We start from the raw sequence: 18,654 nt of genomic DNA on the forward strand, positions 1-18,654 counted from the left end.
AAGTTGTGGATATATGAAGTTATAGGAAGACATGTTATACAGCACCTACGTTAGTATAAAATTGGACTGCACTAGTTGTGTCAAATCCAATAAAAATATTGATAGAACACATCCATGCACACAGTGAAGAGCAAATATATGTGTTTTTATATATATATATATATACATGTTTTCTCATATACACAAACTTGTATAAAAGGACTTCTTTAGAAATTTGCCTCACCAAATCGAGGCCAACAGAAGAATTAAAACAAAGCCTTCTTTTTAGGTGAAACCAACTGAATTATTGATAAACAGGATTATAAGATTAGGAACAGATGTATTTGAGAGAGAGGAACTACTTTAACACAAATCATTATGTCCTGGGCAATCTCTCTTTTAAAGGTTCTAGTGCATCCCAAGTGAAGACAGACTGAGACGTGAAGGTCACCATTGTCCCTATAACACAATCGCCTGAATACACGTAGAGACAGCATGCAGGTTGGTTGGTTATTTTGCAAGAAGTCAAATTACTTAAAAGCACAAGCAAAGCAACTTCAGTGCAATCTGAACTCAAATCCTATCAACACAACAAAAAGGATAAATATCAGTGACTGTTGCATCTTTTTCTGAATAACATCCGATTCTTCACAGTTTTAGGGGTTTTCTGAGTTCGCTTAATTTAGTCCAGCTACATAAACAGCTCTTTCAAACTGGAGCAAGCATTCTAAAGCAGAGATGGCAGAAAGTGCCTTTCAGCTTATGAATCTAATCAGTGCTGTGATTTGCAGCAAAGTGAGCTGTTACTTCTAAAATTTTAGCAGGTATGATGAGCCAGAACAGTCAGCTCAGTTTGCCAGCTGACAACAATACCTTCTTTTATACTTCAAACTGATTTTGAAATTATGTTCTGATAAGTATGATTGGTAGGCCCACACCAGCACCACAGTTTTATTCAAGAGAAGCAGAGTTTATGAGTTTTTCCAATCATGATTCAATCCAAAGGCAACTAAACCATAAAAAAAAAGATCTGAATAAACAATGTCATTTGCCACCTTTTAAAATAACACTTTGAAAATCAAGAGTGAGAGTAATATATTACATTTGTATACTCTATCATCCTCATACCTTTACTTTTGGTATTTTCATGGCTAAAGATAATAGTTAGCTACAATTCAGCTTGCCTATCTGTTACTAATCAGTAAGAATGAACGGTTCAAGAAAATAACAAAAATCTTCATAGATGACAAAACAAAATCATTTGTATCAGGACCCTCTGATTGCCAAGTAATACCATGATTCCAAATTTAATTAATTAATTTATATTATATATATATTTACATTTAATTAATGTGTATATATACACACACATACATAAAGACCAGAGTACCTTTTACTTTCCAATTTTTCAAGCTCTTCTCGTTGTTGTCTCTCAAATTCTAGCCTGATTTAAAAAAAAAAACAAAAAAACCCACACACAGTAAAAAGGTTATTATTTCCTGAACATCACAAAAAAATACAAAGATATTGGCACTTAACTTAGGGACATGGTTTAGTGGTAGGCTTGGCAGTATTAGGTTAATGGTTGGATTCAATGATCTTAAAGGTCTTTTACAATCTAAACAGTTCTATGATTCTAGGAATTCAGTGTCTGTTTAGAAAACTATAACAATGGTAGAAATGAAAAGTTTTATAAAACTACTTTCTACAATAAAAGAAAATATTTCCTTCATTAGGGTTACAAATTAGATACCATGCTGTCTGACACAGGTATAAACAAAAAAGTTTCTGGGAGAGAAAAAAAAATAATATTTAAAAAGTAAAGTTAAGCAAGACAGATGAATGATTAGCATAGCCTCTGCAAGTTAACTACATGCGGACATGGCAATCAATACATAGAAATTTAATTTCTCTACCTTAGACAGATCGGTCCTTTTACAGGGAAAAGACTGCCATGGGAGGCAGGGGGAAACAGAGCGATCAATTAAGAAAGGAATTGATAATAAAAACATATTAGCAGTACAGAATATTTTAAAGTCAATAACAGTTTGTTTTATTAGAGGTTAAAATTGGTTAGATTCATAGAAGATTCATCACATTGCAACTCAAAAGTAAAATTTAAATAATTATTCTTTCTAAACATGTTTTTCAAATGCCAATGATAGTTAAATCGATGCTCATCATCCTATGGTTTATTAACTTGGCCACTTCTGAGAAGGGAAAGAACTATGAAGCTATACTAGGGAATGCTTGTAGATGCTCTTCCTTTTCCTCCCCAGAAAAAACAAAAAACCCCAAACATTACTATGCTGTAATCAGTAGTGTTGAAAAACCCCACATTCCCGCAAAGCGCAACATTCAAGCACAGAACAGAGTTCAAACACATTTACCTAAAATATGTTGAGATTTTAGTATATTTAGTTTTATAAGGTGCTGAATAATTATGGGAGAGTATTTTATGGAATTTTTAATATCAGCTCTTGTTACAGCAGTACAGAAGTCTCTTATTTTAATTGCCTCTGAAATATTTATGGGTTTTTTTCTTAAGAACTTTTTTCAAAATAAATATTAAAAAAGCATGGAGAATCTATATATGGACTGAAATATTCAACCAAATACACAAATATCCAGTTATTTCAGGCCTGCTACAGCTTAAGGAGTTTTCAGGTTATGAAGACAGTCTATAAACACTGAAAAAAATGCAAGACTGCACCACAAGTTAACTTCAAGTATTTGACGAACTGCAGTTTAAGACGTCATGACCACACTTCTGTAGACAGAAAATAAGGCATGTTTTTTGTTTCTTTCTAAAATCATACAAATGCATACAACAGGAATTGCCCTTGGAAACATGAAAAAAATTCACCAATAATCTCACACTTATAAAGCAATTTAAATGAACTTTGATTTGTACATGCTCAAGAAGCACCTTTTTGACCACTGTAATACTGGAGAAAGGGAAAAAATGTTTTTGTTAAACTAGTCTATTTCTCACAAATCCATCTTTAAAAATGCCTTCCAGAATTCTTAAGAGATCAGTAAATGTAGATTTTTATATACAACTCCAGACAATAAGAGCTTTCATGTAAATATCTCGCCAAGAGACCCTTCACGTTTGCACTAAGACTACGGCTAGGATGGGTGCTATCTCAACCTCACAGCACGAAGAGAGACAGTAACACCTTAGTATTTTTAATTTGATTGCAGTTTCTGTAGCAGCAATACAAAACCCACAAAGTGTTGAAAGAGAGCAAAAGCTTAATTCAATAGTTACCATGTGCTTTGGGTTTTTTTCCCCTGTGTTTTTTATTTTAAGCCCTCACTTTGGCTATGGTCTACTTCTGGAATGCAGAACTGTAAGTTATCACTCCTTACCTAGGGCCTGGCTGACAAATGCCACTATATTCATCATTACTTCAGTCCAAAATAATATAGACCTAGGGGAATACAGCTGTGCTCTGTGGAAACGCAGATGTCCGTTGGGTGCTGTCAGATGTAGACTGCCTTTGCTTAGACAGCTGGCAAAGATGATTTACAAGCATTCCCATGCTTGGTTAAGCCATAATGAACTGAAACATTTCAGATCGGCTAACATAACATGCAAAAAACAGAGCAAAAATCTTTTTGTATTTTGACTGTCATAGAACACAATTAATTCGGCACACGTATTTTATATAAGCATAAAAAATGGTAACTAACTTTCGATTGAGATCTGATACAAGGAAAACGAGCCATCACAGCAATCAGACTGATATAAAAACCAGGTCAGTGGTGACATCTCCGTGATTTTCTCTTTGAGCAAGTGTCTCTAATACCTTCAACAGCAGTGTCATGACAATCAGGACGATCAGTTTTACCTTACACTGAAATGAAGCTGGTGGTGCTCAAAAGGTTTTTCAGGAAAGAGGAATGAACTATGCAGAAGTGGCTCTTCAGTGAAAATAACTATTTCCCAAAGCCAAATATGGATCATCATCAACACCCCAATCAATAGCTTTCAAACACTACACCTAGCTGTTTTCAAAATGCACATTTAAGATATTTTAGACAAGTAAATACGCCTAAGAAGAGAAGGTCTAACACAGCCTGGTGTTTTGCCGCTACGTAGATTCAGTGGTGCCTAGGAAGGTCTGAGCTCCACTGCAGGCTCTCCAACCATGGGGTTATTCACAGTTTCTCTGTTCTCTATCAAAGGTGCTCACACTGCAGTCTGTATTTCTGCAGGGGTAGTAATGATGCCTGTCTTCCTTAGCTGGCTACCTATCTTCTCAATATATTCAGGTATTTACCACTTTTGACACCACTACATCTATGGTATTTGCTTCAAACTGGTTATGGGCTCAATATTATTTTAGGACAGGAGAGAATCTGGGGAGGCAGGGCAGGCAGTCAACAATTGCAGAAACCTTGTTTCTTTAAGAAGCTACTTAAAAAAAAAAAAAAAAAAGAAGTCACAGCATCACCAAAAAAATTCACTGGCTACAACAAATCACTGCCAGTTTTACAAAGCACAAATGCAAGACTGATGTTGTCTGGTTTAGTATCTCTGTAATAAAAATCTTTTTTCAACATAACCTCTACTCCCTTTCTTAATATAAGCACTACTGTGAATGGCCAAAAAAAAAAAAAAAAAGCAAAGCAGCCTGAAATTAAAAAGAAACAAACATACAGATATTGAAGACTAGAATCTATTCTTTCTTCTTTTGTAGCTCTACCACAAAGGAACTTAATCTGATCAGTGTTGAATTAAATAGACACCATTTTTTCTAGAAAACCTGGCATATCTAGTGATAAGACTACTGTAGATAAGCTGCTGAGAAAGGAAGTCAGTTCTACTAGCAGAGTACTACAATAGCTTCATTTACACAGCGCAAAAAGTGCAATCTGGTACCACATCTGTTAGGAAAGACTGAGTACTGGCAGGACTACAGAGATGTTACAATGCCACTCAGTTGCCCAATTTATGAGATTATTTTAAAAAAACCTACAAAACAAAAAAACCCATGCTAAATCCATGGCAAGACCAAGGTTTCTCATGAGTGGTTTTAGAGTTACAGTATAATGTAGCCTACAGAAGGTCCACAAATGAATTCTTTGGCATAAATCTATGTGCAAAATTCTATTTTATCCAAAGCTTATTATCTGAAGCAGCGTTGCATGACACCAGATTAAAGACAAAGACTGGGAACAAGCAGAACAAAGAATTTTGCATGTTAAGCCGAAATTTTATGCAACTATCTCCACATATGGGAAATCAACAGCTATACAGCGTACACACAAAAGCCACACACAAAGACCACCCATCTGAAAACACAATTAAAGATAACATTGATTTTCACAAGGGAAAGATACAGATAGAGTAAGCAAGATCCATCATTTATCTGCTTTCACAAGAACTAAATGAAATACCCCACAGGCATTTCTGCCATTGATTGCTCATGATGCTAGATCTTACAATCTGTTTACTGCAACCTACAGAAACTGCAAATTTAGCCACTATTTTTTATGTTATTAATACTGAAACTGGAAGAAAAGGTGGTTTTGAAAGTGCTAAATGAACAATAGACAGAATACCAGTCTGTTACAGAGGTCACACAAAAAAAGCCAGAGGGACAGCTACTGAATCTAGTTCTACACCGCTGCTGGGCAGTATACCACTATGTTATGAGAAAATGATACTACCATCTATTGTAATAAAGGGTCATACCAAAAGATCACATCCTACATTGGTCGTGCCAAAACTTTAAAAAAAAAACAAAAAAAATTCAAACTAAATCTAGTTCAGGACATCGTTTTCCATCAGCACTTTTCCAGGAAGCAAGACCCTCACCCCCAGCTAACTCCTTGGATACAATTACCCTGCCTTTGATACCCAGAGATCAGATTTATTGAATGTTTTACCCAGGCTGAACAGTCACCACTCAGAATAACCACTGCAACAGTGTACTTGTTAAACAGCACTCCTAGCTGAAAGTACAGACCCCAAGGATTCTACAAGCCACCTAACTCTTTATGAAGATGATGCCACTGGCTTTGAATTACTACTAAGGCCCAAATGCTTGGGGTCTGCTTTATTCAAAACATATCATTTTTTTAACTTGCATTTATTCCAACCACGTGTTCCTTAAAGTACCACTTTCTGCAGAATTATCTCTTTGGGACAAGCTCATCACATGAGCACAAACCCCCAGTGCTGTTACAAAAGAGGGGATGGAAAGAAAACGGCGTTAAATTCAACACAAATTTAAAATCATCATGGAACACCAGCCTAAGATGAAAGGCTGCTGTTGTCAAATTTCTGTCCAGAAAGATGCATCAATTATGGAAGACACCTTCTGCTACTGATTTGTAAAACCAAGGCTCAGTTAAATTGCCGTGCAAACTTCTTCAGAGCCCACCTTCTCTTTGCAGCAGTCACAAATGCATTAAAACCAGCCACATCTGAGGTTTGGGGTTTTATTTGCTTCTTTTATAAATTGCTGATCTATTAATCCAACACCCACCTGTGCACTGCACGGGCAGTGTGTATTGTTAGGTATGGCATCTATTGTTTTAAACACAGTTAAAGCATCTAAAGATAGAGGTAGGAGTTACAACTATCAATACCCAACCATCGGGCCCAGTACTGTTTAATATCTTCTTCAGTGTCGCAGACAGTGGGATCAGGTGCACCCTCAGCGAGTCTGCAGATGACACCAAGCCCAACCAGTGGTGGGGTTGACACACCTGAGGGACCAGATGCCATCCAGAGCGACCTGGACAAGCTCGAGAAGAGGGTCTGTGTGATGAACCTCCTGAGGTTCAACGAGGCCAAGTGCAGGGTCCTTCACCTGGGTCGGGGCAGCCCCCAGTGTCCATGCAGGCTGGGGTGACGGGATTGAGAGCAGCCCGGCGGAGGGTACTGGTGCATGAAAAGCTGGACATGACCCAGCAACGTTCCCTCACAGCCCAGAAAGGCAACCATGTCCCGGGCCGCATCAAAAGCAGCGTGGCCGGCAGGTCAAGGGAGGACATTCTCCCCTTCTCCTCCGCTCTGGTGAGACTCCGCCTGGAGTGTTGGCCCCAGCTCTGGAGCCTGAAGCCCAGGGAAGACACGGACCCGTTGCAGTGGGTCCAGAGGAGGGCCACAAAGATGATCAGGGGGCTGGAGCACCTCTCCTCTGAAGACAGGCTGCGAGGGTTGGGGTTATTGAGCCTGGAGAAGAGAAGGCTCCGGGGAGACCTGATTGCAGCCTTCCAGCACCTAAAGGGGTCTTGTAAGAAAGATGGGGACAACCTTTTAGGCAAGGCCTGTTGCGATAGGATGAGGGGCAATGGCTTTAAAGTGAAAGAGGGCAGATTCAGACTAGATACAAAGCAAAACGTTTTTACAATGCGGGTGGTGAAACACAGGCACAGGTTGCCCAGAGAGGTGGTAGATGTCCCATCCCTGGAAACATTCAAGGTCAGGTTGGACGGGGCTCTGAGCAACCTGATGTCGCTGAAGATGCCCCTGCTTGTTGCAGGCAGGTTAGACTAGATGACCTTCAAAGTAACTATGGAACAACCTCAGACAGGTTTTGTTGTTCAAAAACAAGGGAAAGTCATCCAGACCTGCATTCCTTTTATAGTATGATCCTCAAGCATAATCTGTTTTTGTGTTTACAAATTAAGCAGGACAAAATATCTATTCCTGCAAGCCAGTTCAAAGATTAATTGAATGCAGACTAGCAGGAGAATATCAATAATTAACCCTCTGCTCATAGTTTATAGTCTAATAAAACACAGGCATGAACTGTTCAGGAATATGGAAAGTATTTCTCCTAATCATATCCTCAATTTCAACAGCAACAGTGCTCTCAATCACACCCAAAAAAGGAAAACAAAAGTTACAAGAAGTGTTAGATGGGAAAAATGATAACATTTCTAAAAACTGCTGCATACACAACGAGAATTATATTATTCATCCTGTTCCATTTCCAGGAAAGCAAGGCAAGATGTTTGAAGCACTGATAAGAAAAAAGAAGCTATATTCCACAAAACATATCAGGGAAAAAGAAGAATTTGCTGCAATCTACTCCATCAGAGACATTCAAAGTAACCCTCCAGACCTCTTCTCTTTTTTTTCTTTTTAAATAAGGGTTGTGGGAAAAATCTTCCCTGTAAGACACAATGTGGCATTACATGAAGACAGTATGAACTCCTTGGGCAGGGAAATAATTTTTAAGCCCACCTTCAACTGGGCCTTGCCTACGCCATTATGTTTTGCTGCAAATTTGAAAGACCCAAAGCGTGGCAATGCTGAAACAACCTGTCCTACTCCATGCTGACTGCAAAGTCAAGGGCAGTACTGTGCAGCACAATGGCATTATTCATACCAGTATTGTAACAGAGTACCATTATTAGTCAGAGAAAAGCCCATGGTAGCTGATTAATAACCAGAGGTAAAAAAGCAACAGCCAAGAACTTTCCCGCGCCCACAGGAAATATAATACTAGCAACTGTCACTAGAAGTTTCTAGATTGAACTACTTGAAAAGCTAAAGAAATAGAAAAAAATACATATACTTTTTTGATCTGCTTTTTCATCCGTCTGAAAAAACGCTGTGATTTATCAGCAACTACCTTACTGCCTTGAGATATCCATATGTAGTTCAGTAGCAAAAAAGGATCAGTCACATTTGAAGCAGTGTTACTACACATACTCATTATATTAAGACATTGTTTAACTTGAAGTTTATTATTACCTGTCCAATCTTCCTAAATTCTAATGAATAAAGAGCACTCCACAGTAAAATTTGGAAATAAAGCTGCACTATCCAAGCCTATAATTCAATTTACAGCAAATTTTTCAAAAGTGCATAGGTGGTTAAAGTGCCTCATCTCACACTCAATTCAAAACACAGGCACTAGCTATTGGAAAAAAAAAAAAAACATTAGAACCAAACGCCATCAATTCTCTGTAACTCACTTTAAGAACACTGGTAAAAACATTACAAGCAGCTTCTCCACAATAAGCAGCCTATGTCATTGTAACTGTACAATAAAACTGTTTTCTACATCCCAACTTGGCCAACTACTAGGAGGTATATAGGTGAGAACATAAGACATCAATTTCCCAGCCTTTTTATGCTCGTACTGGTGTTATATGAACTCAAGAAATCTTGATATTCAGTTTACAATGCATTTTTCTCAGGAAAAATAGTTAACTTGTAATTCTGAAGAAAGTATGAACATAAAATTTGTCATGTCATTATTGCACTGAACTGCCTTGATTATAATGCAAACATTGCCTCCTGGACTCCAGGTACCACAACTTTGAGTTATCAGTGTGGCTGTTTGCTGGTACAGTTACACTTCTTGCATTTGAGCAGAAAAATGCCAGGTAAAAGCAAGTTTTAAGCAGGATGGAAAGCTCCTCAGTGTCTTTTCACCCCGCTTTCTAGCATGGACCAGTTCAAATATTTCTGAAAAGTTCTGGCTTCATTCAGAAGCCTGTTATTTAACAAGCATAATCTGAGAACAAAATATTTTCTATTACTGCCATCTGGAATATTCAAAGCACTAAAATGAGGAATGGCTGGAATTTTAACAACCGCATTTTAGAACATACTCACCCTGGATTATAAAGCATAACTGCTGACAGGTTCTCACAAGATTTTGAAAGATCTGTCATAGACAAGCTGAAGGAAGACAGCAGTCCACTCTAACAACAGACCATAAAATAAATGTATTAGAAAAACACTGATGTGCTTACAAACTTTGTTTCACTTGATGAAGTATTAACTAAAGTATGTGAAGCAAATAAAAAAAAGTATTCTACCACATCAAGGTATGTCTATATTAGCAAGCAAACTGAAAAGGTTTAAATTTACCAAACACTGATTTAATCTCACCTTTCTTTTCTCCCTTAGCTTAGCAGCTTCTTTGGGGTGGTTAAAGCGAAACATATTGGTTCTTCCAAGTAATATAACAGCACCTGATGAGAAAAACAAACACCATTCACGGACAACATTCCGTACCTGAAAATGCCATGTAATTTTTCATATGTAAGCAAAGACTTCCATTAACCAAGAACAAAATGAAAATGCATTTTGACAATTCCAAATGTAGAACAATGCATAGTCACAGCTACATTAACTGATGTATATAATTTATTCCTTCCTACTTTAACAAAAAAAAACCACAGACCCAACACACACACAAATGTCAATCACGTTCCTGCAGTTCAGTTAAAGAATAAATACAGGTAGAGGAAGCCATGGATGCAGCTGCCCCAATTTGATCTATACTTCAATAGTGCTACTTTGGAAGCCAGCAGTAGGTACCAGGTACAATGGGAGCATCCATAAACGTAACTAAGAACAAACCTGTCCATCCACTACTGATCGCAGTCAGGTTTGAATCCACCTACACTGAAAGCTCCCAATCACCATAATTTGTACTCTCAATTACCTTTTTCTCCTATATGTGGAATAACACAGAAGTTTATCGTTACTCAAAATGGGATTATTAGATTTTTATACCAAATAGCTATTTTCTGAGGGAAGAATCTTGAATAATTCATACTGCTCAATGTACATCCATTATTGTATTTAATCAGTTAAAGTACAGGTCACAAATAATGAGACTATGGGAAATTCCTATCATATTTTAAAGACAATTACACCAAGATAAATACTCTCCTACTAAGAAGTATATTGCCAGTGATGTCTCACTACTGTCACAACATGGAATTATTCCAAGTTAACCACCACCGAATCAAGCATTTTTCTTTTTAAAAAGAAAAAGGACTCCATGACACTCAAAGCGTGAAAAAACTGCACTTGAGACTGCTAACTACAAATTCTTATCATCTCAGAATGAAATGCTGTCCTTAATAAGGAATGCTCCTCTTAAAATTAGCTTAATTAGGATTATCAACCCAAATAAGGTCATCTAGTCTTGGCAAATAAACAGCAAAAAGCACTATAGTCACCACATCTCTCCTTGCTGTCTACACAACACCTCAATTTTGGACCATATGAACAGTTTACCTCAGTCTAACCATAAAAAGTCTTACCTTTCATAAAGCTCTACACAGGTTTGTATTGCAAAGTCCTTTTGATACCACCTCTAATTTATATGATAGCTTTTCCTTTAAGAAGTGCACTGGGCATACTTTTTAAGTAAGCATATTAAAAGGGATCACTGATGGTCATGACTGCTGTAGTAAAAGAGCTAAAACTGGTTTTAGTTTACCACCGCTTGATACGCTCACAGTTGTACCATTTATCTGTTCCACTCTGACTCACTGCTTGGAGGGGGATTTTGTAATAGTGAGGATTTCTATGACATTCCTTCAGTTACTTCCAAATGAAAATAAAAATAATTAATTTTAAACAGTTTTGATCACTCTACTAGGTGGAAGCAAATTAAATAAATTAATAAAAAAAAAAAACCCAGAACAAATGCAGTTATAGATATGTACCCCTAACTTCATGAGTTTAAAAGAAAACCGGAGAGGCTTAATAGCAAGCCCATGACAGTCAAACCCAGATGAGTGATCATATGAGCAACTCTCAAGTTTCTCTTTTAGTACTTCTCTGAATCCTATGATAATGTTTTGTATTATTCTGTTATTAAAGAAAAACTCTACTATCTTAACTCCCACCTGACAGAACTTATATAAGCATCAACAACAAACCCTCTTTAGGAAAAAGAAGTCTGAACAAAACCGTGCAGTCAAATATTTCCTAAGTACCAGGTTCAATTATCTGCTGTTTATCATTATAATTATACAAAGCTTTCCATCAGAATGCAAGTGCGCAAAGTGCACCATGAATGTCATCATGCAAACGTAACTGGATTTGCTATGGGGTTTGCCTCCATTTCTTTATTATAAGCAACAATTCTTATTCTCCTTAAATGTTAAATGGAAAAAAAAAAAAAAGGGGGGGGGGGGGAGGTTGTCAAACACACTGATAAGTCTTTATCATTTCTGGAGCTCTGATCTCACAATTTAACTGGTTGACTCCAAAACATGAATGGCCAGAGAGCACAAAATGAAAAAACAAACCACCCATGGAAAAAAACAAAAAACATACATACACACATATATGTACACGCACACATATATATAAGAAGAATGCCTGTTGGATGTCATCAAGCATATTTGACCTACAGAGAACACTATTTTGGAACTATGCACACAAATGTATCTATAATTAAGGTCTTACCAACTCCTAAAAGTCACTTTTTCTTTTTTAAAAGGTTTCAGGTTTTTTTGATTAACAAACTATAAAAAACAAGCAGTGGGAGGTTACGTTAAGCTCAGAAGGGCTGGTAGTTTGGCCTAAAAAGCTGAAAACTTGGTTCAACATGAGGATATATTTAAGGTAAAGGGCAAACTCTAATTGTGAATATTAGTTCAGGTAGCTCTAAAAATTCTTCTATATGTTCTTAAGGATAAAAAATATTGTAGTACGTTACATTTACATAAAAAGGCTGTGTTAGCCAGAATTCACAAGTGCTGGAAGTAATCTGTAGAAGGAAGTGGCAATTAATTGCTATGGCTGTTGGGTGGGGTTTTTTTAACTCTATGACAGTATAAAAACTTAACACATTTTCAAATGAACAGTTATTAATGATGAACGGAAACATTTAAATATATCAGCAGTTAATCAGCGTTACCTAAAGCGGATATTTAAGGAGGCTGGCACTTCATGCTGTGAGACTAAATGCTAACACAGCTAGGATACACGGATTGTGCACAAGTCATTAAACTAGTTATTTCATTAATTTTGCCTACCTAATATCATAGCTGCCACCTCTCTCTCAGACTCAGTCTAGTTACAGTCTACAGGTCAGCTTATGCAGCTGTTCTTCACAATTTAGTAACTCTAAGCAACCCTTTCCCCTTCTTTTGAATTGCAAATTTTTTTAGACAGAAATCTGGGAGGGAAGCGTGTTTCCACTCTTCACAGTATAAAAATTGAGTTGTTCTGTGTGCCAGGAAGAGGAAAATAGCATCCAAACTCCTACTTTCTTCTGAGTCACACCAAACCTCTACTGCCTTTGAAATGCAGTTACAATAAAGTAAAAATGAGTCATTGCAACTCAGTTCTTGTTGTTTACAGTGCTATTTGCCTATAATGTCAATGTTTCTATTGATAACAATTTTTCAATGGGATTTACTCAAACATAAGACAAAGGGGGCTGGCCTTTCTCTACCCCCCCCCCCCCCCCCCCCCCCCCCCCCCAGTATCTGTAAAAGGAACAAGAACATACACATCCCGTTCTGGATTAAGAAACAGACATTTTACAAAACCAGCACCCCCTCTCTATACCAAAACTCCTTACTTTCTGAAAGCAGACTACTGAAGCTCTTGTTTGAGTTCAGAAAAGATGCAAGACTTTTCTAGTTCAACACAGCATTCCTCCTTTGTTAGAATAAGCTTACTCTGAAAGCTTCTGTCCAGAAATATAAAGTCAGATTGTTTTTCAGCAGCTGAGCTATGTCACAGCCTCACTCCTAAACAGGTCTTCAGCTCATTGCTAAATGGGAAGAAACTCTGGGTGCTCCTGGAAGATAAAACATGCCAAACCTCTGCTGCAGCACTCACCAGCTTAACTTGTCAGCCAGTCCTTTCCAGGCCAACACAATAAACCTTTGTTCCCAGTTGTCCCGTCTGCTTTTTCATTTCCAGATTTTAAAGCTTTTATATTAAAATTAAAATTCTTTAAACTTCTTCCATAAGGATTAGCCTCCACCGTTTTGTCATTTCCCTACAGCTGCAGTGAACAGATACTCCAGCTGAATTTCCTGCTATAGATGAGGATTTGGCAACAGAGTGTTAAGTAGGACTGGCCTGAAGCTCAGACAGAGGGGCGGGGGTGTGTCTGACATTATTTTAGTCCTATAGAGACTAATATTCGTCTTCTGAATATTACAGCAACTCAAGCAATCTGGCATGGGGTTCACTTTCTGTATGAATGCTGAACGAAATCAAAGGGTAGCTATCAAATCATACTCAAGATTATGAAGTGGCTTAAGTGAGTAAAGAATTCTCTTTCACCACATGGCAATTCTTCGACAGAACAAAATCTCTGTGGCTCTCCTGATGGCTTTTGGTCTGTAGTTAAGGTGACACAGAATTAATTTTAATTAAACAATAACCCCTTTTATATACACACAGATTTTTTTCAGTGCTGTTGCCAGAAAGAAACAAAGATGCTGTATCAAAAATGACATTATGCTGGCTAATACCTTGGTTTAGGTGTGTGGCCTCTGTAATCTGAATCCCATTCACAGAACACTGCGCTCCATTCAGTGGTATTAGATTCACAGTACCGTTGAGATTTTCGAAGATGCAATGCTCACTTTCCAAATCAAGGCCATGAAGAACTAAACACAAAGAATTAAGATAACATAATTAGTCTCCTAACAACTAATAAGATTAGCGTGCTGATATTAATTTACTAAGGACATATCGCACTACATATCTGAGTATCTTTTCTTTTTATTATGGAAGTTTTCTTCCTTCCTTCATCACACCCTGCATGCTTTAAATGTTGACCCTGTTTACTTTTTTATTGCATTGGAAAAAAGTGTGTTGGGTTGTTCTGGGGGTTTTTAGTGTAATGTTCTTTCCTCCTATGTTTTGGCACCTGATCAGTAAATGCTTCTTTCCTTCTGATAAAAAAAAAAAAAAAACCAAAACAACAGAAAAGCAAAATTCATATATTTGTAAATAAAAATTACATATTTGGAAATAATGAATGGTTCTCGACCTTAAAGCAACCATGCCTAAATCTGAAATGACAGGATATAATATGCAATTGTAGACTAGCAAGGGTGGCTGAAGTAAGGTTCTTATGTTCTAATAACATTCAGGCCTTTTATCAATCAGTTATGCTACTTTCTATTTCTTCTTCAACTAATGTTTGATTAACTCTACCTGTATTGTTTAATAACACAAAGCAATGGAAGTTCGCTAGTTTCATGGTATTTATATAGTAATTTTAATCCAGGCATCTTCTGACCCACAAAAATACATGAAATTAAGTTATTTGACTCTCAGTCTCTACACTGAGAATGAAAGGATGCAGTTTATTTAATGAAACTGCCTTTAAGCAACATATGTGACAAGGCATTCCAGGTCTGGCAGTTAGCTGCTTTGATAAGAAGTGAATAAAAAAAAATCAGTAGAAGCAGCCTATCTACTTTTTACCAACTTCCAGAACTGATTTTCTTCAACTCAAGTCTAAAGTCCAAAGACTGCTTTAAGTATAACAATATAATAATACTGTCATTATACAAAGGTTAAGAGAATGACTGTGCAGTAATTGTGACAGTGCTGTATGAAAAAGGATGGTATTTTTACAGGATAAAATTTCAAGGGAAGCAAGAAATACATTAGCAACAAGTATATGAATAAATTTTAAGCCCACAAGCTATTCTAGAAGTCATGCTCTTTGAAGCAAATCCCATGTAATTCAGCTCTCAAATTTTATAAAAATTAAAATATGCAAGAACATACAGACAACTGAACAAGAGAAAGTTATGAAGCTTTGTTCACATATTGGGATGTTAGAAGGAAAAACAATCGAAGAACATAAAAAAATGCCAAATTCCATACCAATATCTTGTTCTGTCATAGCATCTTCTCTGCCAACATATGTTTGGCCCTCCTAATTAAGAGAGACACATACATAATTTTCAGTTGAAATCTCCCTTCCTCCCCCACAAAGATGTAATTTATCCTTCCACTTTCTCAGAGTAACCTGAACAGAACAGATGTTTAAACTTACATGAAAAAAAAAATCAGGTAGCATTTTTTAAAATGCTTTTACAGTCACTGTTATATAGTACTATTAGCAAATACAATTTTCAACTGTCTTGTGTAGAACCACCTTTGCAGTTTTGAGGTAACCGATCCAGATTTGGATTTCAAGTCAAGCTTTACAGTAAGATGAATGACAAACCAATATGCATGGGTAACAATATTAAACAGACATCTCTGGTTAACCAGTTGACCCTCAGGATAAACCTAAACAGTAAATTAATAGATGTTTTAATTGAATCAGTTGCAACCTCTTAAAAGCTTTCCTTACCACAGCAGAGAAACATAATGAGCTTTTCTTACTATAGTGGAGAAACGTAATGAGTACTATATTTAAATAGCAATTTAATACTACAATTTGCCAACTGAAAAAAAAAAAAAAAAATCACAAGGCATATAAAGGCTATAGAAACACAGACGTATTTACCTTCAAGTGGTACAAGATGATACCAGTACTCAGAAGATCATCATCAATGCCAATTAGATGAGGCAGTTCAGAATCTAACACAACACCTATCCCTTCTTTCCTCAGAGCCAAGGTTTGTTCCTGTAAAGGAAAAAAAAAAAATTAAAAAAATCTATTTAGAGTATGCAACAAATACCACTCTTCCTTCTCTCTCTAAACTACTTCTAACGTAACTTATCTTTGTAATAGCACCAAGAAAAAGCACCTTCCCCCCTACATTTTAAATGTGAATTTTGTATTTCCATCAAGCCTTCCAAGCTTGCTGTTCAGGAAGTCTGTGAAGGTGTTATTTGAAAGAAACTAGACAAACAGCTGAATTATACCAGATAAGGAAGATCAATCAAGAGCATAACAAAGCAATGCTGTCTAAAAGTAAGCTATGTACCACCTTGCATAATGTTAAAGAGAATTAAAACTCAGAATTCAGTACGGCTAAGGAATAGAAAACTAACACTCTTTGGCAAACCTTTAAATAAACTGAACCTTGCACAATAAAAACCTCAGACGTGAAAATTCTGTAAGCCTAAGCAGTTTAAACATCATCCAATGTAAGGGAAGCACTGACAATAGTAAATAAACGTAAGAAATATTTGCGGCACAATTCAGTTCTTCAAAATTCCTTTGGGCCACATCGTACAGCCACCTGTACAGTGAGGTACCATTCACCAGGACTACAAGTGGAGATTTCAACCTCAACCTTGGATAAAATAGTACTGATCAGAAGTAGTACTGATCAGACTTTATGCAATAAATAAGAAATTAATTATAGCTTTGAAGTGAGTTTTAGTATTTATAATGTTTATTTTTCAAGTTGAAATAAAATCCAGTTGGCTTCTAGGCCTGGAAGATAACTGCAACAGAGATTGTGAATGCGTACAGACATCGCCTTTCAAAATGAATGCGTTTTTCTATGTAAAACAGCTAAGCCTTTACAAGCCAAGGAAGACTGACAGCCCAGGAAGGAGAGGCAACAACAGCAAGTATCACTTCTGTGTATTATAAAGCACCCACTTTTCTCCTGGTGCTAGTAAACACAGGGAATACGTTTCCTGACAGCAGCATGACAACTCCTCTTCCAAGTCATCAGTATGCCTTCTCCAGAGCCAACCAAGAAACTACATTGCTAGTAAGAAAAAACAACAGATAGGTTGTTATGTGTATTCCACCAAGTACAGCAACCCACAAATCTGAAGGAAGAAAATAGATGTTACATCTCATTTCCCTGCACAGTGCAAAATGTCATCAATATTGATTCTGTTTAAAAAATCTTAAGTATGGATACACCTGGGCAAGACAAAATGACAACGCAACATACAAAAGTCACTCCAAAACTGGGAAATCCCATTCTGGTCATGGATGAATTAAAAAGTTCTCCAGCATTCAGGGATAAAGAAAGAAGCTGTGATTCATGTTGCCCTGCAGCTCTCTGACATTCAAACTGCACCCAGCTACTCCTTGATATTATATAACTGTCACCTAATAAAACCAAAAGATACAGCTTAAATCATTGTTCAAGCGAAAAAGTAATTCCAGTCAAAAATACCTATCACATGAACTATTCATTGAGTATCATCTACTGTTATACATAATTTATAATGTTCCCATATGACGAGGTTGAAGACTTAAAATGCTGAGGACTGGTGGCCGTTTAAACAACCACTGGCACCGTCAGCCCAATGAAACTGATAAAATATTAAGAGCTGAACAATTTTTCCCCAGCATAACAAATTATTTGCCAACATCCCTGACTGTGGAAAAAATAGACATCCCAGGAGGCAAAGAAACTGCCCCTGGGTGAGAAAAATCTATCACAAATAAAGAAAAAAAAAATGTTTCTTCATTTCCAGTCTCTTAGTGTTTAACACATTTTTACTATATTCAGAAATAAACTATGTATAATTGTGATTTCAACTAAATGTGTTGCTTATTTATTCAGATCTAAAATTAAAGAACACAAATTAATTGAGTTTCTAAACCCTTATTTTGTAAATTGCTACCATTCACACGCAGAATGCATCCTGTTGATGGAAGCATTATAATAAATGCAGCGGGCAGTAGCTGTGATTAACTATAATATTTTTTTCTTTAATACTTGCTGTAAATTAGCTTTTATCTTCAGATACAATTTACTGCAAATCCTGAATCTTAATCAGGTATCTGTTAAACTTTAATGATTAATTTGGCTAAAAATTTAATTCCAGATTCAAAAGCTTCTGCAAGGATGTCTCCAAACACCAAACTGTGCCCTTTTGCCCAAAATCAAAGTCACAGAAACCTCATTCACCAGTAGATCTTTATTACTCTGTTCTCCTACAGTGAGAGAAAGAGAAGAAAAAGGCCAGAAAAAAACAGCCAAATTGCCCTCTTTCATCCTCAACAGCATAGGAAGGATGTTTCTAAAGGAATA

The 18,654-nt window shown here is 36.7% G+C and overlaps 1 protein-coding gene across 6 annotated transcripts in view; it reads right to left on the minus strand.

The window, feature by feature from the left end:
- The window catches only part of KIF16B (kinesin family member 16B), a 142,274-nt gene that overhangs the window by 60,803 nt on the left and 62,817 nt on the right, over positions 1-18,654 (minus strand). For 5 of the 6 annotated variants that reach the window (XM_055725896.1, XM_055725897.1, XM_055725900.1 and 2 more), the window contains exons 13-19: positions 16,209-16,328; positions 15,578-15,629; positions 14,206-14,343; positions 9,854-9,936; positions 9,575-9,663; positions 1,896-1,928; positions 1,370-1,423 (exon numbers count right to left, since the gene is read on the minus strand). In XM_055725896.1, the coding sequence (XP_055581871.1) occupies positions 1,370-1,423; positions 1,896-1,928; positions 9,575-9,663; positions 9,854-9,936; positions 14,206-14,343; positions 15,578-15,629; positions 16,209-16,328 (569 nt within the window). The remainder of the gene's footprint in view (positions 1-1,369; positions 1,424-1,895; positions 1,929-9,574; positions 9,664-9,853; positions 9,937-14,205; positions 14,344-15,577; positions 15,630-16,208; positions 16,329-18,654) is intronic. The other variant, XM_055725898.1, reaches the window with a different exon arrangement.

The sequence above is a fragment of the Falco cherrug genome, chromosome 13 (genome assembly GCF_023634085.1).
Source record: "Falco cherrug isolate bFalChe1 chromosome 13, bFalChe1.pri, whole genome shotgun sequence".
Lineage (NCBI taxonomy): Eukaryota > Metazoa > Chordata > Aves > Falconiformes > Falconidae > Falco > Falco cherrug.